At 34.9% G+C, this 21,489-nt stretch overlaps 1 protein-coding gene across 2 annotated transcripts in view; it reads left to right on the top strand.

Moving 5' to 3' along the window:
* TTBK2 (tau tubulin kinase 2) overlaps nucleotides 1–21,489 on the top strand; it is a 59,244-nt gene that overhangs the window by 19,518 nt on the left and 18,237 nt on the right. Inside the window, exons 6-13 of one of the 2 annotated variants that reach the window (XM_015630256.2) lie at nucleotides 6,831–6,896; nucleotides 7,449–7,541; nucleotides 8,536–8,661; nucleotides 11,552–11,709; nucleotides 12,674–12,890; nucleotides 14,237–14,448; nucleotides 15,545–16,145; nucleotides 21,215–21,463. In XM_015630256.2, coding sequence (XP_015485742.1) covers nucleotides 6,831–6,896; nucleotides 7,449–7,541; nucleotides 8,536–8,661; nucleotides 11,552–11,709; nucleotides 12,674–12,890; nucleotides 14,237–14,448; nucleotides 15,545–16,145; nucleotides 21,215–21,463 — 1,722 coding nt within the window. The remainder of the gene's footprint in view (nucleotides 1–6,830; nucleotides 6,897–7,448; nucleotides 7,542–8,535; nucleotides 8,662–11,551; nucleotides 11,710–12,673; nucleotides 12,891–14,236; nucleotides 14,449–15,544; nucleotides 16,146–21,214; nucleotides 21,464–21,489) is intronic. The other variant, XM_015630257.2, reaches the window with a different exon arrangement.

Genomic DNA, 21,489 nt, shown 5'->3' with positions numbered 1-21,489 from the left:
ATCTTAACCATGTATTTTGAGATCAGTTTTTTTAACAGCCACCTCTCTTTGCTTGTCTTCATCACTTCATGTGAAGATGCCACAGCTGGGATTATAAAGCATTAAAAATATATAGTACATTTGTAGTGAACTCTCTATAAATCAGCAGAAAAGCACAGAATAAACAAGAAATCATAAACAAACAAATATTTAAAAAATTTAATGTGTACATCTTTGAATTTATTTGAATAATGCTGTTGCATCGATTTTGTGTTTTGTTATTGGCAAAATCAGTTGCGTTATTATGGCACAAATAAATGTAAAATAAAAAGCAGTAGAACTGTATGTGTATAATGCAGCTGACAAATAGAATGCAGTAAGCTCCAGAAAACAGTTGAAAACTATTTTCGCTGATTTGTTTTTAAGAGATAAATATTTGTTAATAAATAAATATTAAAAATAAATATTAATTTTTTAAAAAATATATAATGACTCAAAACTAGGAAGAGAGAACTGGACTAATTTTTTTGAAATCTGACCGTTGCTTCCTGTGATAGTCTGCTTCTGCCATTCCATGTCTATTAAATTAAATTTTGCGCATTTTGCTACTGGAGAAAAATAAATTTTCTAAGTAACAAATATTTTTAAATTATATTAGCAGCATTTCTTCACTAAACGTGCATCAGTCAAACTACACCACATATATACTTTTGGAAATAGGTGAGGTTTGCAAGATTTTCTTCAAAATTCTGAATTCTAAGCATTTGATAGTAAATTGCTTTTTAAAAGGTGGACTACTTAAGAAAAAAAATCTTGTTTTAGTAAATGGAGTTCTGTTGAAGTGTTTAAGATGAATTATTACAGCATTATATTTTCTTTATAACTTTAAGTTGTGTAGAAAATAAGTTATTGTATATCACAGTCATTCAATGCAAGCTGTAAATAAATAAAATCTTTCTTAAATAGGCTATACATACCCTTCAATTTTCTCCTTCATGTCCTCTAAGTCAGCAAACACCAGAGCCCAATTTTTTTTTTCTTTTAATACCAGGAGAAACTGTAGAAGTTTTAGATTTTTATGTCAAAATGTCCTACACAAAAATGGTTATTTGTTGAAGGGATTAAGTCAAGACCCCTTTGTTTAATTGGTTTATAAGCAGTATGCATGAACTGAAAGAATTACAACAATCATTTGAGGTTCCATTTCTGAATTAGTAATGCTTTTATAAGAAAGAGATAGGAATCAGTTTGATGAGGTTTGTGGAGACATTATTTTTAACAGATTAAAATAACTGTTAGACTGTTGGACTTCAAAGGTTTTTGAGGTAATGCATAGCTTTGATAACACCTACCAGTGGCAGACCTGTGCAGCTGTAATGATACAGCAGTGTTACACCTACCAGTGTATCATTAATTATTGTCTGCTAAAACCTCCTTCAAGGACACAGAGGGAGATTATTAAGGGTACAAGCGTATATGTATATGTTTTGAAACATCTCAGTGGAATAATTGTGGAATTAAATAGTTAAATCAAAAACTTAAGAACATTATTATGTGTGGTTATATTTGAGAGGAAGATTCTTTAGGACCTGGAGTTTGGGGTTTTGGGGTAAAAAATAAAACCCAATACACCATATCCTGCCTGAAGAAATGTTTTGATTAGTAGCTGAGATATGAAAAACTATGATGATAAAGTACTTTGTTAGGGTATATTGTTTTTTTTCTCCTTTCCTGTTGTGTGTGGAACACTGGTATCACATCCAAGCAGTCATTAAACAATTTAATTTAGAAATTTAAATTAGACATGCTGGAAGGTGCTTATAGATGTTCTATATTTTGATTCAGTAGTTCCTTTATTTTCTACAGAGGTAATAGATGCTCAAGGGAATGGGCTATAACAGCCTTATTAAAAAAAGAAAAATAATTTTTCTAGTGATATTTGGTCTTTTTTTTAAGGAATTATTCTATGAATGGTGAAACTTACCATTTTTCTATTGTTTTTTGTTCTTCCCTTATGCCCTCCAAATTTTTTAGTGCTTTCAGCTTCATACTACAGCTTACCTTTCTGATCAGTACCTAGTTGCACTTTTGAGGCTGGGCTTGTATTTACATGCCATCTAAAATCAATGCTGGTTGACCAGCTGATTGGTGTCCCTTAAGATGAATGTGAGCCATTTAAATTGAATTTTTACTATCTGTCTCTGTGTCAGTGTACTAATTTGGGTTCTGTCTTTAATCACCAATTTTCATTAAATTTTCAGGAACTGAAAGTCTTTGAGGGCTGTCCTATTTGTTTGAAATTAAAAACTATTGTGGTGGAAAGAGAGATGGTTTGGTCCGGTAAAATTCATTTTCTGGTGAAAATAGAAGCAAACGAAAATCAAACCAGAAACTCTGGTTTCCAGTTCTGTCTGAGCTATGAGCTAAATTCTCTGTTGAATTATTGAAAAATATTTTGAATCATTTAAAAGAAGGAAAATGTGTTATTTTATTGTTGTGGTTTAACCTCAGCTGGCAACCAAGTACCACAGAGCCACCTGCTCATTTTCCCCACCCCACCTCCTGCCCCTGTAGGATAGGGAAGAAAACTGGAAAGAAGGTACATCTATGTACATTAGCTTTCTTGAGACTTTTTGCTTTCCATCCATAGTTGAAATAAGCCTACTACTGAAACAGTCTACTTCTGGATTTGTGCAACTCTTTAATATATGGTATTACCATTTTAAATACTAAATTATATATGTACAAAACATAAAAGTATTAAGGTCTCCATTCTCCAGTCTTCTAAGTGCAGAACAACTGTAAAATTTTTACTTACAGAGATAAATAAAACAATATTCTGCTCTATGGGGAAATGATTTGCCAGAGCATAGGTGGTTCATATAGATAGTCTTCCTCTTAAAATAATCTCTTTTTCAGCTTCTCAAATAAGAGGAAGAAGAAAGATTGCACAGGGCAAAGCAAACATACATGTGGAAGACTTACCCTGTGTGATTTTTCATTGCAGTGAGTTTAGGTTTGTGACAGACATTAGTAGGTTGTTACCACCTTCAGCCCACCAGACTTTTTCTCTGCTCATAAATCAGCTTCAGAATGACTTTAGTTTTACCTGGTGTAGTCTTTAGCAAGTACTACATTGGCTGAGTACTCCAGACTGAAAACTGGAGTTCAGGAGATGTTTTGTGTATCAAATACTGCTGGCTTAGAGATGGTGTTGCTTTTTATAGCACATGCTGTAGGAGATAAATTTTCATTTGTCACTACATGTCTGTTAGAACTCACAATAGCAAAATTTAATTGTATTGTTAGTTGTTAACTTACCTTGTTACTCAGCTTCTGCTGGAACTAGGTAGTGTAGGATCAGAGAGCTGCAGTCAGTTTTTGGAAATCACATTTGTTTAGGTAGATCTGAGTCCAAGTAATATGTCATACTGACAACTAGTAGGGGAGAGGATGATGGAGAGTTCCAAGTGCAAATACTCTGTGTCTGATATGGATTTTAAAACAGCTGAAAGTGTGGGTTTGAAGAGCTGTATATGCACTGAAAATCTATTGAAATCTATAATATATTGTAATGGCAATTGTATTTCAGCTGCTTGATCTTTCCCTATTCAAGTGATCCTTGAAATTTTCATTTGTTTTAGACTGGTGCTAACACATGCTAGGCATTACATTAGACTGCAAAGTCTATTATGTTCAAAAGGGAAGGATTGGAATGCAAATTGTTGAAGCTATGAAAAAGGGTTTCAAAGAATTGGAAGTGTGTAGTTCCCATATTGGAAATATATTTCTGGTGGAATTTCAACTAGGAAATTGTCCTTTTCAAGGGGAAATATGAAAAAGGAGAATTCTGTCTTCAGCAAAGGAAAATAGGGGTAACATAAGTGGTTGCTTCTCTACACGTCCCCTATGACTTTTGAACCCTACTCTTGAGGCAGCACTACTGGCTTCTTAGTGCAAAACCTAGACACCTAGGAATACTCAGTCATGGTCTGATTGATTGGGAGCACCATGATGTGTCTCAGATATAACGTGAAGAAACAGAATTGATTTATTTTTTCATGTTGATTTTCTAGTTTCCATGACTGCAGTAATAAATTAACTTTTTTGCTCTGTGTAACCTTTCCAATGTTTCCCAGAGCAATAAACCCAGACCATTTATCTAGAGACACTGAACTGAGCTAAAGAGAGTGATTTGCCTCCTCCACAGCCACTCCAAAAAAGCAGCATTCATAGGTTTGTAAGCATAGTGTCTCCCCAGAGGCTGAAAGCTGTGTGCTTAGTGGAAATAGTTCACTTTGCTAGGAACTGCTAATTTCCTGCATTTACTGTATCTGAGACATTGCCAAGTGTTTCCAGGGCAGCGGCACCTCCAAAGGAAACTGATGTTACATTAAAAAACCACCTTTATAAGTAGAAAAATTCACTTAGTCACTGGATCTGCTTAATTCATCTGCATGTATCTTCAAGTTTTTTTTTTAACTTAAATTTGAAGGATTTAGTATTTTTCCTTTGCTACATGAGACATTGTGAGATACATGAAGAGTTCTAAAACAGTTTCAGAAGTTATGCAAATTCTCAGAAGTCTAAGTTCTGTTATGAATTGGGCAAACTTGATTTGACCTACAGAGCATCACTCACATCAAGACAGACGTGGTAGAATTATTTTATTATTGCTGTGTGGCATTGTAATACTGGTATTGAATAGTGAGCAGCTGCTTTACTAAAAGGTATTTTATTGAATCTTGAAATATAACAGAGTGACATATGCTTTTTCTTCAGACTATAGAAACTATACTTTCAGACAAGAGTGACAGACTTTAGATGTCCTTGCTGGAGTAAAGAATTCAGAATTCATTTCATTATAAGCTCATAGAGAGAAACTGTATTTTTTTTCTTTTTTTCTTTTTTTCTTTTCCTTCCCATCCAGGTGATTCTCAGTTAACTGAAATCATGTTAGGGCAAATAAGGATGGCTGTGACTTTAACATTCAAAAGTATTTGAATTGGTACACAATGAATTTCCTCATATGGACATTTCTTCCCTAGGACAGAAATGGAATAGGTCAGATTTTTAGTTTTTGTAAACTGAATGGGATAATTTAGTCTTCATGACACTTCTTAGTCTTTTTCTCTTGCTTCGTCCAGAAACTGAAGCATTTCTGTCCTAGTTATCAAATAGAAGTTGAAATTGTGATACTAGATATGAAAGTGAAATTTCATCCCAGGTTTCATATTTTCCATTAGTCTCAGAAGAACTGAAATATTTAACTAAGTAAAACTGAATGTAGTCCTTCCTTTTAAACATTCATGCCAGAGGCAAAAGACAGCAAACATTTAGTTTCATCTTCTGAAGCTATATGCTCTTGAGATTTATGGAATTTGTATTTTCAACTGTTTTTAAAGTTAAGCTCTCAGTTCCCTCCTGAAAAGTACTATTCATTAAACTATGTATTTTTTATCTGTGTTTTGATTGCCTTGGCAGTGATGCTATATTACTCTTAGTTGGATGATTTACCAACCTGCAGCACTACTAAGGAGATTTATGTGCTTCTTTAAAAAAAATTGTTTCTCCTGAAATTTAGCAGTTCCAAAGCATTTTGAGCTATTCTTTTTCTAATTGATTGGTATTGTGAAATTTCTGCAACTATAGTGTTATGTTTCATTTCAGGGTAGTGTTCAGTGTGGAATATGATATACTTACAAAATTAAAGATAAGGCAGACAAACAGTTAAATCTGTCCTGCCTGAACATGAAATGTGTTCTGAGCACCATTTAAAATGTATGATGATGTGCAAAGTCTAAGATCTATGGAATATCATCTGATAACCTCTTCATATTAAGAACATCCTAGAAAATATTCTCTGCCTTAACTAACACTTGTTCAGCTCTCATTGTACTACTCTAGCAGACATTGATTATATGGGCTGTTGAATCCTTTTTTAAAGATGTTGCTGCATAATCCTGCTGGATCCTATAATTACATTTATGGACAGTAATATCAGCTCCTGATTTATTTAGACAATATCTCTGTATAGCATCTGTTGGTGGATAAGAAAAAATTTATGCATGAGATATATATAGACAGAGGTGGAAGTGTTTTATCTTAATAAGATATCAATGTATTGTGCTTATCTTCATGTGTATATCAAACCAGACTTTTCAATGTATTGTGCAAACTTTTAAAAAAAACTTTAGAATTGTCTTGGTGAGCAGACAGATCACCAATACCTCTCTAAGTACAAATCAGAGCTGAGTTAGATAATTCAAATTTCTTATGTTCATTGTAAGAGGAAACAAAAATAACAAATTGATTGGGAAGATAAGACTGCATAAAAGAAGGCAAATTTAATAGTCCTGGCAGTTTCGTCTATATATAATGGGCAATTAAGAGGGTGGCATGGATTGGATATGTCTCTTAGGCAAAGTAATAATATCACAGTTTGATTTAAAAAAAATATGTAAATGCTACTAATTATGACTGTCATAAATTATATAATTCTTTCTGTAATACTACTATTTGAATAAAAGAAGAATGGGAAAATACATTCTCTGATTATAAACATCAATTGACTGATGTTCACAAGATATCTAGAGTATCAGGGAAGAAATTCTGGTTTTCAGAAACTGGAAAAGAAAGAAACAGTTCAAATTGGTGTCTCCAGTGTGGCCTTTGCTATTTATTGGTCAGCCAATTAGTGCCCACTTGAATTTCCATTGAGAAGTTGTAGAAGCACAGTAAACTGAAATAAAGCCTCAAAAGAAATGTGTTGTGGCTCTCTTTGTAGATGCCAAGTTAAGTAGTCAGAGGGTTTATTTCTGACAATAAGAATATTTTCTATTCTCTGACAGCCACGAGCTGTTGCTGGTTTTCGAGGAACGGTACGATACGCATCAATCAACGCTCACAGAAACAGAGTGAGTATCACAATCTGGATCAAAACCATCTCATGTGGCTGGAAGCAGCCAGTCACACAGTTACTCCTTTTTTGTATTCTTATCTGTGCATTTATTATGTTGAAATTAATAGCTATGAATTTTGTGAAAGGATAATGTAATTTAAAGTAGTTGAGGATAAAAAAATTATTGTACAAAAATAGTGATTCTAATACTTATATTTGGTGTTCAATTGTATTGAAAGTTAATAAGTTAAAAAAGTGAAGCTACTGAGTTTTATGAGGCACATAATGCCCAGTATGTTGTCTTAACATCATACTCTAAAGAAATCTGAATAAACAGAGATTTGCAATGCTATTTAAATACACTTCAATTTTATTTTATTTCTCTCTGTCTTTTGTGGAAATTTACTTGTATGTTTCTCCTTAAAATAGCGGCTGGATTTAATTAACTTGTTTTGCAGCATAGGTTATATTAAATTTTATATAATAATTTAAGTTTTGAGCAGTAAACTTATCTTCCCATTTGTTTAGGTATTTGTAATATGCTTTAGAATAATATTTCCTTTTACAGGAAATGGGTCGGCATGATGACCTCTGGTCTCTCTTCTACATGTTGGTGGAATTTGTGGTTGGGCAACTGCCCTGGAGAAAAATAAAAGATAAGGTAAAGCTAGAGGTGAAACCAAAGAGTATAAGGCAGGTTTACTTCTGTATTCCAGGGAAATGCTGTGATAAAGGTTCCTCTTAGAATAATTTATTAATTTCAGCATTCCATTTTCAAGTGTTTTATAGTGTAAGTTTTTGTGGCTAGTGTCATGGTATAAAAAGCAATCAAATTTTATTAAGTGTTCTAGGAAGAAAGGATGTTATACTTCTAGATTGAAATTATTGTAAAGGGCAGATGTAAGTATATATTTGCCACTTACTTCATTATTCCTGTTATCACTTGAGTACCTTATTTCACCTATCACACGCTTAAAATTTCTAATCTGTTTTGATTATTTGTGAAATAGGCATTTCTTATTTGCTGGTGAACAAAAGTGGGTTGGGTAGTATGCAGTAGTGCCTTTAGTCATATATCATAGGTGAAGTATGCAAAGAAGCAATATCTAATCAGCCTGCTATTACTTCTTGCAGCTTCTTTTGAAATCATACTGAAATCAGGTTACTCTCTGATGTGGTTTATGTATTGGTAGATGATAGTGTGGTGTATAGGCAGCATCTCCTTTTTGGTTTTGATTTACACATTTTACATGACTGAATATACACCAAAAAGGGACTGAACTTATATGGTATGATATGATGATATGATGCAACAGGAAGTTTAAATCTTTAAAATATACTGTTAGAAAGGGTTGGAATGTTTAGTGACGGCTCTTTGTATCAGTCAGCATTCAAACACAAACAACACAAACACAGTGGAAAACTAAATGGCTTTTCATATTGAATTTGAAGTTTGTACATTATTTTGCAAGCATACTGAGGCCGAAACCAGAATCTCCTATCTTGCTCTCTGGTGTGTAATGCCTTTCTCAGTACTATTCAGTGTAATTTAGTGCCCCGTCTCTCTGGTTAGTAGTGTATTGAATGGCTGTAGCAGAGAATGTATGTTGTAACAGAGAATGAAGGTGTGCCAATGTTTGTTGTGTTACTCCTAGGAGCAAGTGGGCTCCATTAAAGAAAGGTATGAACACAGACTTATGTTGAAACATCTGCCTCAAGAATTCAACGTCTTTCTTGATCACATTTCTAATTTGGATTACTTCACAAAGCCTGATTACCAGGTAAACACTTGTACTATTTTTTCTGTTTTATAAGGAAAAAGAAATTTATGCTGTTTCACCTTCAATTTACTTTGATTTCAATGTGTAATCATGGTAGTCATTATGGTTTGTGCCACCACAAAGTTAATTTCATAATCATTTAGTGCCACAGAAACTCTGTGGTTTAAACATAATATTTTTTTCCATTTGGGAAGTGAAAGGCTGTTAAGTTTCTAAAAACAATTGACACCTGCTTTTCAGTCAGTATTCTGTTTGGATTGGGAGCTATCTTACTATCACAGCCTCTAGTGGGTGCTCCCTAAGTTAATTGATCAGATTGTCCTCTCAGTGATTGTCATTCTGGCAGTTTTCCAAATGCTGGAACTCAGCACCTACAGCTAGAGCACAACATACACTCACGTGTGTTTTCAAAACTGAAGTATTGGGTACAGAGGTCACAGAATACCAGTAATTTTTCTTTGTTTAAGAGAGTATTGCCTGCTGAAATGGGCAGCCTCTGCTCAGTGGTGAGGTGGTGTGTGCTGAGAGGAAATGCTGTAGAATGTCTTAACTCACTCATGTTAACTCATGATTAAACAATAAATAAAGATAGAACTTTTTTCAAGTTTGTGGGAAGCAGCAGAGGAATTCTCAGGAAAAGCAGGAAAGAAGAGACTTGAGAGTTTTTTCAGTCTTGCACAGTGTGAGAAGTTGTACTGATTGAATTGCACACCATGACAAGCTGTCCCTGTGCTTTCCTCCGGCTCCCAGAAACACGCATTCTCACTTGCTGGGCCTTTCTGCCTCTGTGCCTTTGTTCAACTCCCAAATCAGTGAAATCAGAAGGAATGGCTTTCTGTTGGTGTTCAAGTGTAATTGGTTCAACTGAATAAATAAATTTGACCAGTTCTGGAATTGTAACTTTGCTAAGAGTGACTCCTCTACTTTGCTTGGTAAGATTAATGAAGAAATCAAGATATATAAGAATTGAAATAAGAGGCGAAAATCTCAAGGAATATCTGATTTCCTGTTAGTAAGTGGATTTCTCTAAATATACTGATATATGATTCTGCACATTTGCAAAACAAATAAATCAATTTTTGTGAAAAAATTGAATGTTAAAAAAAAAAACTTACTACAAATACAAAACATGCTCAGCATTCCTGAAAAAGAAATACTTTGATTTTTTTTTTTCCTCTTCTCCATTAAAAATTTCCATGAAATTTATAGTTTACAATTAAGTTAGGAAAAAGTTTTCAATGTTTTGTGGGCCTGGTTATAAAGATGTATCAGGTTTTTTTTTTCCTATGGTAAAAAGTAATATTGCAGAAACTTTGATGTTGTATAGAAAAAACTTGATTATAGATTGGTAAATATGTTTTGCATTACAGAACCTGAATGATAAAGCATATAGACAGTCATGTAGTTTTGAATATTTTTTGTGGTTTATTTGTATCTAACACAGCATGTGCACTCAGCACATGATACCAGGACAGAGTTTTTCCACGGTAGAGACAGCCCAGTAATTTACATTCATTTGGCTATTCATGGAATATTTGCAGTTGTGTAGTTGCAGCCTGAGCCTTACAACACAGTCTTGCTCATGTGCTTTAGACCAGAGCAGGGTGGTTTTATTTAGAGCAGTGAGGGTGCTCCTTTAAACTCTGATCTCTCTTGTGTTTGCAGTCTTATTCCTACCTACTGTATTCTTTGTATTTATGAGTGGGCAGTGAACAAAAATGTGTGTATATCCCTGATTCAAAGAGTTTACAGTCTAAAAAGTTCATGACTTAGGTCAAGAAGCTATGTTTGATTTGGCAATGTCAGATGTTTATTTTATTCAGGTATTTGTGCATACATTGCCTCAGCCTCCTGATATCATTAAGCATTTTAGTTTGTATTTGCCTTATAGCAGAAATTGATGAAAAAATTTAAAGGAGAATGACCTTAAAAATTACTTCAGAGATACTGCTTAATGTTCAGAGGCAGAGAAGAATTAAACACAGTACATAAGAGACAGGGTGAACTATGGCTTTGTACTCTTCAGTAGGGTTGCAGAAATGACTGGGGCAGCTGGCACACAGAAGATTCTTGAAAGTAAAGATTAAATGGGTGAGACCACTCCATACAAGAGAAATGATCCAAATTTCTCATCTATTTTAAGTTGCCAAAGGGTATGCCAAAGGAGAGTGTGGAAAAATCTTCAGCATCTGGATTGGAAAAAACCCCCAGATTTTTCACTTCTAGGGAAAAAAAACAAACATAGAAATATTACAGAGTAAGAGAATGATATGGACACAGCCTTCCCATCATTTGTAGAATGAGACAAAGTTTATTTCACAGAGAGAGGAAAGTGATGCCATTTGTTTCTCTGTCATGGATATAAATTTTCCAAAGGCTTTTTCATAGTGTAAACTGAGGATTGAAAATTAGACATTTGTATAGTATAAATGTCAGCATTATATGAAGTAAATGCTATGTAGTTCTTAATGACAGAAAGGTATGGATTAGCAGAAAAGTATCCTTTCCTACATCTCATTAATTTCCTTGGTTTCACAGTGTTACCAAATGTATTCTTTTTTCTTCCTCTGCTAGAGAGCCATTGTATTGCTATAGCATTCTTCAGCAATGCAGTTAAACATCTGTGTGTGTGTGTATATCTGTCTTTTTGTAAAAGTCTATGGTGTATCTTTGCCTCATGCCTGATAAAAACACAGATGTGGGTGGATTTTTTTTCTCTTTTAATAAAATGGAATTTTGTATATCTTGGCCTCAAAATCTTGAAAAATGAGAAGTGTTTATATAACAAACTAATTTTTTATGTTGTTGTCAGTATTACAGAGGGATATTTCTTAATTGTTTGGTCTCTTAGACAAAAATGAAGCTTATTAACTTTTTTCTTTATTTTCAGCTTCTCATGTCTGTGTTTGACAACAGCATGAAAACATTTGGGGTTATTGAAAGCGACCCTTTTGACTGGGAGAAGAGTGGAACTGATGGCTCTCTGACAACAACAACAACTTCAACCACCCCTCAGCTGCACACTCGTCTTACACCAGCTGCAATTGGGTATGTATGGTGTGGTCTCTTCTATGGCAGCCACAGAGGGGCTTCCTACCAAAGGGAAATGAACTCCATAATTTAGGTTTTTTCTGCAGGATTTTGAATGCATAGAGGAAGTGAGGTTTGGGAGCTGTGATTTGAAGCTGCATTTGAAGTATTTCCCTTTTTAGGGTACCAGTTTATACTATCCTGAAAGATAAGCGCTGCAGTCCTAAAATTACTGCAATAAAAATAGTACTTCAGGAAATTGCATGTAAATTTGCTCATCCATCCTTTGCTAAATCATATTTTGTGAAACTAAATAATGTGTCCTGAGTATAAGTGCCTGGAAATTTAACTGCCTGTAAATAAACCCATTGTTTTCTGTAAGCTTGAAATAAAATTCTAGCTGCGATTTCCTTGTAAGTTTGAAAAATGAATAGGTCTTTATAAGAAATTTGGAAATAGATTTTGTTTGTGTTTGAAATAATATTTAATATGTTGTTTGAGACATTATGTAATGAAGTAAATTGGACAAGATGTGATGTTTAATAATATCCATACTAATCTCAGGGGACTGAAGAATATAAGAGGTGTTTATGGATGAATGTAAGAAGTGTTTATGGGTGCCATTAATTTTTTTGAGTAGAAAAATATATATAGAAGAGTCAGGAGAGAAGTTGAACCTGGATATGATCTCTAACAAATTTTCTCAGACGTGGCTTCAAAAACATTCAAAAAACCCAGCTTTTATGTGATAGTTTTTTGATTTACATATTTTCTTATGTACCTAAATTAAATAAGTTGTGAAAGCCAGGACGTAAGAAGTTTTATATTAAATAATTTCCAAGATTTAGTCTTCTGCAGAAACATGATTTTCTTTGTAAGTTTTTGTTTCTTTCTTTCTTTGAAAATAGAAATAATTTCTGTAAACACATGGGAGTATAAAAATGTTTGCAATTCTGATTTTGTTTTTAAACTTCTTTCGTAGAATTGCCAATGCCACTCCTATCCCAGGAGATTTGCTGCGGGAAAATACAGATGAAGTATTCCCTGATGAACAGCTCAGTGATGGAGAGAATGTTATTCCTGTTGGGGTATCACCTGAGAAACTACCTGGATCCCCTGGACATCAGCGTCCTCAGGAAAAAGATGTTTGGGAAGAAATGGATGCAAACAGAAACAAAATAAAACTGGGGATCTGTAAGGTACTTTCAAATTTGCACTGTCAAGACCATCTTTGAATAGTTTCTTGTCCTGATAGTTCACATAAGATATAATTAATAAGGCAGTTGTACTGATACTGATTAGTCAGAATGATCTAAGAAAATAATTTATGGCAGAGATAACATATTTTATACACTGAAAAAATCAGACAGGCTTTTGGGTATTTTGCCACTTTATCAGGTTTTTATGATGAATAGCTTGCTGATAATTTGAGGCTCTTTGTAGTTTACTCGTTTTCTTCAGGCACAATCTTCATGCTTGCTCACTGAATGAATTCAAAGCAATTTTCCTGCATCTTGCATGTGTAGAAGCTGGATCTTAACTTTACAAAAGAAGATTTTAATGTTCTTCAATTGACAAATCATCAGCATGATTGGCAGTATCCATTTAATTTGCTTGGTGATTTTGTCTCCATAAGATATAATACCTTTGTACTGATTCAGAGATTCATTGGCTGGTCTTTAGAAGAGAATGCTGCTTCATTTTCAAAAATGGTCTCTGAGAATTGGTTCCTGTCTTCCTTATTCACAATCACAGTATTTCATACCTGGACAGATGTAGCCTTTTTCTTCATATAACAGTGTTTTTAACACGAAAACAGATCTGGTACTAAAATGTTCTTTATCTAGGAGGGCTGTCTAATTTTGAAGCTGTTACTCATTATTTGCTAGGAAAAAAATGTATTGTGGGAAAAACTGAGGTATGGTGCCTGTTTTCAAATGTGCTTATTTGTGTGTTTTTCCCAAAGAGAGAGAAAGGAGATTTCTCTGGTTCAAACAAAGGCACTTTCTGTTACACCTGTAGAAACTAAGAATGATCATGATTTCCCAGCTCTAAATCATGTTCAGTCATTATTAAGATAATATGCAGTTGAATTTAAACATAGTTTAAAGTCATAGAAATATTTAGTAGATTTAGTTTTATGCTCCAGAGAATCAAAAAGACAGTCTGGGAGCTAACTTCTTTTTAATAAGAGCACTTGACTGTAAAGCACACCAAAGATGCTACTAAGTGCAAAGTTTCAGACTGTAATTAAAGAATATTTCAGAGATGGGTGTGAAAAATCAGAATAAATGTAACTGTATTACTGGGTCTTTGATACTCCTGTTCTCAGACTTACCCAGATCCAGTATACTTCCAGTACCTTGTCTGCTGTAGTGTGTGCTGAAGAGCATATTTAACTACCTTAACTATGCATGAACTTAAGGACCATTCCAAATACAAATTGGCTTTTCACATTCTAAAAACTTGGAGTGTCTTTGCCATGTAGTTCCTTGTCTTCCTCTTCTTTTGGCACTCCTACATTTTTATTTTACATTTTGCACAGGCTGCCACAGAGGAAGAAAACAGCCATGGACCAGGGAATGGAATGCTTAATGCCCCAAGTCTTGGTTCTCCAATCCGAGTTCGCTCAGAGACCACCCAGTTAGACAGAGATGTTCCACTGGTGCGAAAGTTACGTTCCATTCACAGCTTTGAACTGGAGAAGCGTATGACGTTGGAGTCTAAGCCCGACACTGATAAGTTTCTTGAGACCTGGTAAAGAAATTAAGTTATCCTTTTGCTAGGATCTTTTAAGGATATGTGTTTTGGATGTTATTATCTTTGCTGTGTGAAGAGCAGGAATGGAGCTATGGAGTATGCTTATGGAAGTTACAGCAAAGTATTTTTTGTAATATTGCTCAATTAATGGGTTTCACTACATGGCAGCTACGTTAGAAAATTATTATTGCTAGAATACAGTTGAAGTTGGACTTCCACACCTGGGAATTTTGTATTTCAAGACCTGGTGGTTGTAACCCAAGTATTCATTAACTTTTTCTTCAGTGGCATACTCTTGACAGTCAGTACAACTCATCCTGAATAAGAAGTTGAAATCAGGTGCTCAATAGAGGTAACACGACATAAGGCTATGTGACATGAGAAGGGAGGTTTACAGGAAGTAGAGTGAAGAAGTTAGAAATCTATGAAGCAGGCTTAGTTATGCCCAAAGGTGTAGAACCAACATAAAAAAATCTTGGTGGAAGACAGAGAACTTAAAATGGAATATGAAGGTAGAGAAGAGACAGGTATATGAAAATGGATTCAGTTTTCCTATGTCTAAAAAGAATGTGGGGAGCGGGACACAGTGAAATCGGACTGTAAGGCAGAGGTTGAGTGGCGACAGTAGAAGAGCACTGGGGTGATGACAGTGGCAAAAACCTTCTAAATACTTCATAGGGGGGCTAGGAATTTGAATTTGTTTGAAAGCAAATTACACAAAGAATAAGTAAGGAATCAATCAAAGCAATAAATATAACATTCTTCTTGAAAGCATATAACATATGTTAGACATCTGTTTCTTCTGTTCCTCTTTGAGTTTCTGCTTTGTCACAAATTAAGTGCAGTGGACATCTGTGGTAACCTCACTACTGAGTTTTTTTCTCTCACAATTCTCCCTTCTGGACCATCCATCCATTTTTACCTGACATCATACTTAATTGTCTCAAATTGTGGATCTTTGAACTATTGTAGGTTCTAGAATATGACAACAAATTTTTATATAAACCTAATTTTCTTCTGGAAACACTCAAATGTAACATACATTATTTAATTAATTCTCAACTAATTCAGATATTAACTTCTTTTCTCTAAGTTTGGAGAAGAAGCAGAAAGACTTGAAAGTGGCAGAGACTCCTGTTGCTGCTGTTCCTCCTCTTTCTCAGAAAACATCTGTTCCTGCTCCTGTGACTGCCCGCACGGACCATGTTTGGCACTATGATGAAGAGTATCTTCCAGATGCTTCAAAGCCTGTGTCAGCTAATTCCCCTGACCATGCTGATGGTGTTATGAGCAATGGATTTGTAGCTGTTAACCTAAGCTCCTGCAGGCAGGAGGTTGATTCTAAGGAATGGGTGATAATAGATAAGGAACGGGACTTGCAGGACTTCAGGACAAATGAGGCTTTAGGGCACAAAATGACTGGAAGTCCCTCAGATGAAGAGCCAGAGGTACTACAAGTTCTAGAGGAATCCCTCCCAGAAGAGCAGTCCAGAGAGGGTGGTTGGGCAGGAAACAATGTCCTTGCTAAGAACCAAACTTCAGGGGTGGAGTTTGTTCTAGACATGGAATGTCATCCTGCTGCATCTGAACAGCTTACAGATAAACTGGAACTTCTGTCTGGAGCTGCAGGACAGCTTCTTGCGGCCACCCCTACAAGTCCTATGGAAGCTCAAGCAGAAGGAGCACTCACACCGGTAAGAAAACTTCTTTATTCAGAATTGTAAGATGAAATGGTAAAGGTGGTGACTAAAATACAACAGTGTAGCAGAAATTCCTAGTTTCAACAGGTATGGGATTTGAGTCTTGAAGATTGATCTTCCATATTCTGTTACACAGCTGTTTACAGTCACTCATGGAAGTGCTAATTGTTCTGCAGGTGTGACCCACAAAACTGGCCACATTTAACAACGAGTTATCCATCTATATACCTGTCTACCTAAAGAAGCTCCTTGTGCAGTGATTCCTAATCAGTGAGAGACACACATGTGAATGCATATTTATTATATTTGCAGTACATGAACATAAAATTGCAATAGAATATATAAAATCCTGTGTTTCATGTGTTCCAGAAAAAATCTGAAATTAAAGAAGTGGCTGAAATTAAAGAAACAGTTACTTGCTCTCACCTCTTACTATGATTCCTGCAGTGTTTGCTTCTGGAATTCACTTTGTTTCTTCCTGTTCCTTCTGAAATTTCTAATGGTCCTTATACAAACACCTTGTTGCCTTTTATGAAGTGTTGATGCTTTTCACTTCTAAAATGCTTTTGCAACTCCTACTTTGCTCCTGTATTTTTCACTGAGAGATTGCTTTGTTTCCATTGCATATTCTTGTTTTTCTTTTTCCATCTTTTCTGAAGAATTCTCAGTTGCGCAGTTTTTGGACATTTACTTTTTACTCCTGTCACTGTTTCTAAACAAAAATTTCTTTGCCTATACTTACGGAGAAGGATATGGAATCACCTCATGGTTTTATTTCTCCCCCTTTTTAAGTAGATATTGTGGCATCTATGATCTAAAGGTCAATTCTTTCAAGTTCCCTTGAGCCAAGAAACCTGGCTATATCTTTTCTTTATGTATCACCACTTTTTGTGAAAGTTACCACCAGCTTATTAGAAAAAGAAACTTATCACCAACTGCTCATTTATTTTAAGGTGTGGAATATTCTTTATAGCGAAAATTAACTACTCAATATAATTAACTATAGCAGCACGGTAAAATTTCAACTACACCTAGGTTCTCATGGAAAAGGCAAGAACTGTGTTAAACAACAGATTTTTTGAGATTTAGTTTGAAATATTAGTTGCATGAAAGAGTTTTTGATGGGTTAGGAACCTTTAAAGGTGAAAAATTATTTTAAATTTTTAAGTTGTTCAGCTTTTGTATTTTAAGGTCAGTTTTAGTAAAACAGACAAGTAAGAGCAGCACTTGGTCCTGTACAAAATAATAATTATCAAGTGTTTTTATTTCAAAAGCCATTAAAAGCAGCTTGTAATTTTATATGCAAATACACTATACAACTCTATACAAATGTGGCTCTTTTGCAGGAAGTAGCTGTTTTACCTAAAACTAAAAGTAAAGGTGGTACAAATATTATGTACCACAGTGCAAAGAATGGACAATATCTTTGTCTGAAAAGGAAGAAGCTTCAAAACACAGGAGCAGAAACAGTTGCAAACAAAGTTAATTATTATAAAATGCATAGGAAGAAATACTGGCTGAAGTAGAAACTCAAGTGAAATTATATTTTACTTTGGCTTTGCAGGGAGATAAGTAGTATTTTTCATGACCTCTAAAAAGGGAGAAATTAATGTGGTTTATGTTATGCTGGAAGGGCAAATAGAGTTGTGAGTGCAAGATGAATGGCAGGAAGGAACTTGGTGTTTCAAAAATGAATGATATACAATAGGAAATATAAACTGACCAGGGAATAAAGAAAATAGAAATTACCTGGCCAGTTTAGGAGCTGGGAACAGTATGTCTGTACAGCATGTCTGCTCCAACTGTGATGGCAATTTATGTTAGTCTTCCATCTACTTCATTAGCCCTTGAAAGCCACGGAGAGCCCAAGAGGCTATTTCAGGGTGAGTTTTTCTTTTTGTCCTTCATTGATATATTCCACTTTTTAAAGGATACTTAAATATTCCCTATGATGGGTACTAGAACCTAGCTCTTATAGGTGAGTGTTCTTGTCACTTCACTGGGAGCAAGTGTGTGTATATGCCTCTTCTTATTGTCATTCTCTCTGTTCAAAAGTCCTGGTGACCTTAGATTGAGTCCTTTTCTTTCTTCCTGAGTACTTACCCTGAAACTGTTTTTTCAATGTGTTCCTTGGTTGTGCATAGGATGCTCTTGTTCTTTAATAATTTTTTCTAGGTAGCACCTTCCTGGCAATAAAAATAATAGGCAAAGGTCATACTTTACTTTTCTGCTGATTTAATTATATTGCACCAGTTACTAAGAGCAGGCTTGGATCCAAGAATGTTAATTTTAGGACTATAAATCAAATGCGTGTTACTGAAAGGGGTTAAAAATAGATGTTGAAATTATAGTAGTATAGAAGCTTAATATAATTACTGAAATAGTTCACTCATTTCAAACAGCTTGAAACTCTAGGACATGCCAGAATTCATGATTATCATGCTTATGAATGTACCTCCCATATGGATTTCTACTGACCTGCTTCACTGTCAGTTAGAAGAAAATACAGTTTTGCTTTTTGGGCTTATTCTGATAGGTTTGTTAAATATGCAAACAGTTACTTCAGTGGTGAATGAATAAAATGGTTTTCCTATCGTAAGTCAAGTATTTTTTCTTAATATTTCCTTTTTACTTTGATGACTATTCTTTGTTCTTTATTTCTTTCAGGGCTTTATTGCTCAGTATTTTAGTAAGTAGTAGCATGGATGTTTCTGTATGAGAAACTAATATTTCATACACTCACCCATAATTTTATTTTCTCCTGGAGGAAAGAAATTTCTGGTCTACAGTCCTTCCATTTGTAGATAAATATTCTTCCTGAAATTGTGTATGTGAACTTCTTTTAATTGTTGGTAATATCACTTCACCTGTTATAGACAGCATCAACGTTCTATTAAGAATGTAAAGTTGCACCAGTTAAGAAAGGAAACTTGAACTCAAAAGATAAGAGAGAAAAGTGTGTAAGTTATTGGCTTGGGTGTGAGAAAGTCTCAGGCATAAAAAATTACAGCAAATTATGCTGTCTATTATGAAAAAGGCCTGCAGGTAAGAGAAGTATTTGTCATATTGGTCATTTGTCATTTGTTATCTGTCTTGGTTTTCCAGTTGCAATACAGATTCTGTGTGCTACCAGCACAGACCAGTTTGATCTGGCTTAGTTGTGGGCACATGGTCACATATCTGTTGAACTCCTCAGAGCATGCTAAGGGTGTACGTGCTGACTTTATGCTTTAATAATGGCTTTATGTTGATTTTGGCTGCAGGACAGACAGTGTGTTATTTGCTGTAATATCTACTGCTATGAAGCTAATAGCTCAAAAGAATTTGAGCTGATCTACACTAATAGTGAATTTATACTGGAGCAGCACTTTGCATCATATGGCTCTGGTTTTCTTTTCCTACACCTGGTACTAATGGGCTAGTGCTGGACTTGCCGTGTTGTGGACTCACAGCTTCATTAATTTTCTGTTTGTATTGAATTGCACTGACCTTCATACAGTGCATGCACAAAACCTTGCAACATATATTTGTCAAGCAGATATTTCAGTGAATAAGAAATAATGGATTTGAAGTAATTAAACGTGTAACAGCTCTTTCCATCTTCATCTTCAATTTAAGTTAAACAACAGTTTGCTTTGGTGCCATTTGCCTGACAGCACAAATTTGTGTAGATGTGTATATATATGTGTGTTTGTGTGTTATAGAGGAGGGTCTGCTGTGTGAACCTATTTATTTTTATTATTTAGAAATATTGCTGAAATGGAAACTTTGTATATCAAGGTACTATTATGTTTTATCAAAAGCTTGTTCTTAAGTTTCTATTTATTCCTGAGTTGTAAGTAATTTAATTTTCTTGTATCTTCTATCCTCATTTGCTGCTTTTATGAGATACTGGAAATACTTTTTTTTTCCAGCTGAAAGTCAACTATGCATTGTGGGAACAGAAGCTTTAGTATTGATGCAATTAAAAGACACCTTTTCCTTAGAAACAGAAATACTTGCTAGATGTTCTTGCTTTCCAAAGGATATAGGTTAGAATCACAAATACCATGGTAGGAAACAAAAAGTCACCTTCATGAAGCATGAAGCTTGCTGAAAATTTCCTTATCTCTACTCTTCATGGTTTTCTCTAACTGTAATTGGAACAAAGAATGCAAACTATGTATAGCAATCTCATTTACAGAGACTTAAATGTGTCACCATCAGATATTTATTCAGTGCTGGAAAAGGTCTTGCAAAAAACTGGTGTATTTTAGCTTTGTATATCAAAGCTATAGATTCATTAGAATCATCAATAAGCAGTTTAAAAATGTACTTTGTCTAAAACTAATAGTTTGGAAGACTTTACAGTTCCTATTATTTTTCTTACCTCTTATCTAAATGCTCAGATAAATGCAGTTCAAGATGAGGCAATTGTTCCTTGATTCTCCAGGCCAGTGTATCCTCCTAGTCTGGTCCCATATTTGGGAAATTTCATCATAATTGTTTAGTATTAACCTTACTGATTAATCCTGTCAGGTGCAGTTCTTAAAGTATGCTACTATTGGCACAGGTGTAAAGCCTCCAATGGGTGTATATGCTGTAAGTGTAGTAATCTCAGAAACATGGATATGATGTTGTGAAGATGTGCTAAGTGTTTGAAAGGATCAGTCAATGATCAACTAGCCATCCATCAACTGATGTACACAACGTCCTTGAAACAGACTCTGTGAGTTTATTAAATTTCCACTAGATTGTTACTGGTCAGTTATAATAGTTGCAATGGTTGGACTTAAAGAATCTGATTTTATTTTCTGACCTAAATGATTCTATGATTATAAGACTGAGTGAATGAAGAGGCCAGCTAGAGAAATTACGATTATTCTTGATTTTGATATTGGATTTTTGAAAATAGATGATGGAAAATGTGAAGATTAGATTTAAGACACCTCTTAAATTATGAACTTTCAGCCTCTTAGTGAGTTGTGAATATGGTTTTTGAGGGAATGCATAAAGGCAAGACAAACAAGAATTATTAAAATATATTCAACCTTATTTTCTTCCCCGCCATATTGTTCTCACAGCTCAACTCATGTCATATGCTGCATTTCTCCACTCCGAGAATTTCAAGTCCCATCCTCCGCACCATGAGCCCTATAGCCTATCTATCCATCCACTTGGACCCTCTGAGGGAGGCTGCTTTACCAAGGAGTCAGTCAGCTGAGAGCCACTCCTCTTCCTCCTGCTCAACTGGTCGTAGGCAGCTTCCTGTCATTCCCTGTGGCAACAAGTTCCCCCCTGTCATTCGCATCTCAAAAGCACAACCTGAGCAGGTGAATAAGCCTTGTCTTCATAGAAG

The sequence above is a fragment of the Parus major genome, chromosome 5 (genome assembly GCF_001522545.3).
Source record: "Parus major isolate Abel chromosome 5, Parus_major1.1, whole genome shotgun sequence".
NCBI lineage: Eukaryota > Metazoa > Chordata > Aves > Passeriformes > Paridae > Parus > Parus major.
The sequence above is the reverse complement of the archived record's forward strand: the minus strand, read 5'-3'. Positions and strand labels throughout refer to the sequence as shown.